We start from the raw sequence: 2,123 nt of genomic DNA, 5'->3' as shown, positions 1-2,123 counted from the left end.
GGAGACATTTTCGGTTGTCACACTGGGATGTGTGTGCAAAAAAATAAACATAGGCAAAGGACCTAACAGACACCACACCAGGGAAGACATACAGATGGCAAATAAACATATGAAAAGTTGCTCACCATCATTAGCCATTTAGAAAATGCAAATTAAAAACATAATGAAAGCACACTACTTATCTGTTAGAATGGCTAAACTTTAAAAACCTGTCAAGTGCTAAGGGGGATACAGAGCAAGTGGTGGAAATGCAAAACAGTACAGCCACTCTAGAAAACAGTTTGGAAGTGTATTATAAAGTTAAACTCATGCTTACCACATGACTCAGCCATACCACTGCTAGAAATTTAAGGCACAGATATTGAACTTAAGTTCACACAAAAACCTATCATGAATATTCACAGCAGCTCTATTCACAATTGCTAAAAACTGGAAATAACCCAAATGTTCTTCAATGGGTGAATGAATAAACAATCTGGGTTACAGCCATATAACAGCAAACTACTCGGCATAAAATAAAACAGACTATTGATACATGCAAAATGTAGATGAATCTCAAAGATGTTAATGCTGAGTGAAATAAGCCAGTCTTAAAAGGTTACCTACTGTATGATTCCATTTACATAACATTTTAAAAAGGGGAAACTATAGGGATGGAGAATGGAGCAGTGGTTGCCAGGACTTAGGAGCTGGGGAGAGTTTGATCACAAAGGGGCAACACTAGGGAATTCTGTGGGGCGAAGGAACGGTTTTGTATCCTGATTGCAGTGGTGGTTACATCCACCCATCCAGGTCTCCAAACTTCTAGAAATGCACGCGTGTTTGTGTGTGTGTGTGTGTGTGTGTGTGTGTGTGTGTGCTGTGTCTGTCTTCATTATGATGGTGTTTACACAGGAATATACGCTTGTTAAAATTCATCAAACAGTTAAAACAGGTGAATATTAATCTGTGTAAATCATTTCCCAATAATGTTGATTTTTTATTTTCAAAGAAAGCCTCTCCACACCAATCCCACTCCTTAAAAATAACTCCTGCTGACAGTTTAGTATGTACCTATCTAGAACATGTAAGGAGGTTTTATAATGGGTTTTACAGTTACATAAATGGGATCATTGTACACAACATATATTGTGCTTTATGCTGTTTTTTTTTTCACTTAGAGGTCTTGGAGGTCTTACAGATATATGGACAAATGCATATACACATATACATGTTCTGTATATGAAATGTTCATAGATATTTTTAAACAGTTATATTGTAAGCCATTTTATGGATGTGCCATCATGTTTTTAACCAGTTTCCCACTGTGGATATTTAGGTTGTTGCCAGATGTTTTGCTATTAACAAGCTACAGTGAACAGCCCTGTGCCTACATCTTCTTGCAAGTATATCGATAAGTTTCTAAAAATAGGATTATTGGATCACAGGGTGTGTGTAATTTATTTTTTATAGCTACTGAAAGATTGCCTTCTATAGAAGCAAGGTAGAACTTTTAGAATGTGACATGGGTGCATTTTGGAGTTTCTTATCCCAAATCCGTGAACTTCTCTCTTTCATAGGATCATGCAGACATTGAGTGGAAATTTGCAAGGACAAAGCTTTGGATGAGCTACTTTGATGAAGGTGGCACCTTGCCACCTCCTTTCAACATCATCCCCAGCCCCAAGTCATTTCTATACCTTGGTAACTGGTTCAACAACACCTTCTGCCCCAAAAGAGACCCTGATGGGAAACGGAGAAGGCACAACTTGAGAAGCTTCACAGTAAGGCTTTTAAACATTATGTTTATTTTTAAACAAAATTGTTTCCTGCCTTCCCTCATTTGGGACACTTCCTATCTCAAACATAAAATTACTTCAAACTAAAATGTTTTGGGGGTGTTTCAGGCAGGAACTCCTGTGCAATTCTCTAGTCCTAATATTTAGAAATATATTCAGGTGAATGGGTTGCTGAGAGACTGCTGGAGTAACCTCTGTTCATTTTTAATTACAGGAACGCCATGTTGACAGCCTGATACAGAATCAACATTATCAGGTAAAGCTTCCTCACAGAGACTAAGCATAATAGTTCTTAGGCAGTTGTGTGACCTTAGACAAGTCATTTAACCTCACTGTGCCTCAGTT

The 2,123-nt window shown here is 37.8% G+C and overlaps 1 protein-coding gene across 1 annotated transcript in view; it reads left to right on the top strand.

The window, feature by feature from the left end:
• The window catches only part of TRPC5 (transient receptor potential cation channel subfamily C member 5), a 176,909-nt gene that overhangs the window by 169,517 nt on the left and 5,269 nt on the right, over positions 1-2,123 (top strand). Inside the window, exons 7-8 of the mRNA XM_019632331.1 lie at positions 1,560-1,763; positions 1,993-2,034. Of these exons, the coding sequence (XP_019487876.1) occupies positions 1,560-1,763; positions 1,993-2,034 (246 nt within the window). The remainder of the gene's footprint in view (positions 1-1,559; positions 1,764-1,992; positions 2,035-2,123) is intronic.

This window comes from Hipposideros armiger, unplaced genomic scaffold (assembly GCF_001890085.2).
Source record: "Hipposideros armiger isolate ML-2016 unplaced genomic scaffold, ASM189008v1 scaffold_1124, whole genome shotgun sequence".
Taxonomy (NCBI): domain Eukaryota; kingdom Metazoa; phylum Chordata; class Mammalia; order Chiroptera; family Hipposideridae; genus Hipposideros; species Hipposideros armiger.
Note: the sequence above shows the minus strand (reverse complement) of the source record. Positions and strands in the feature narration are given on the sequence as shown.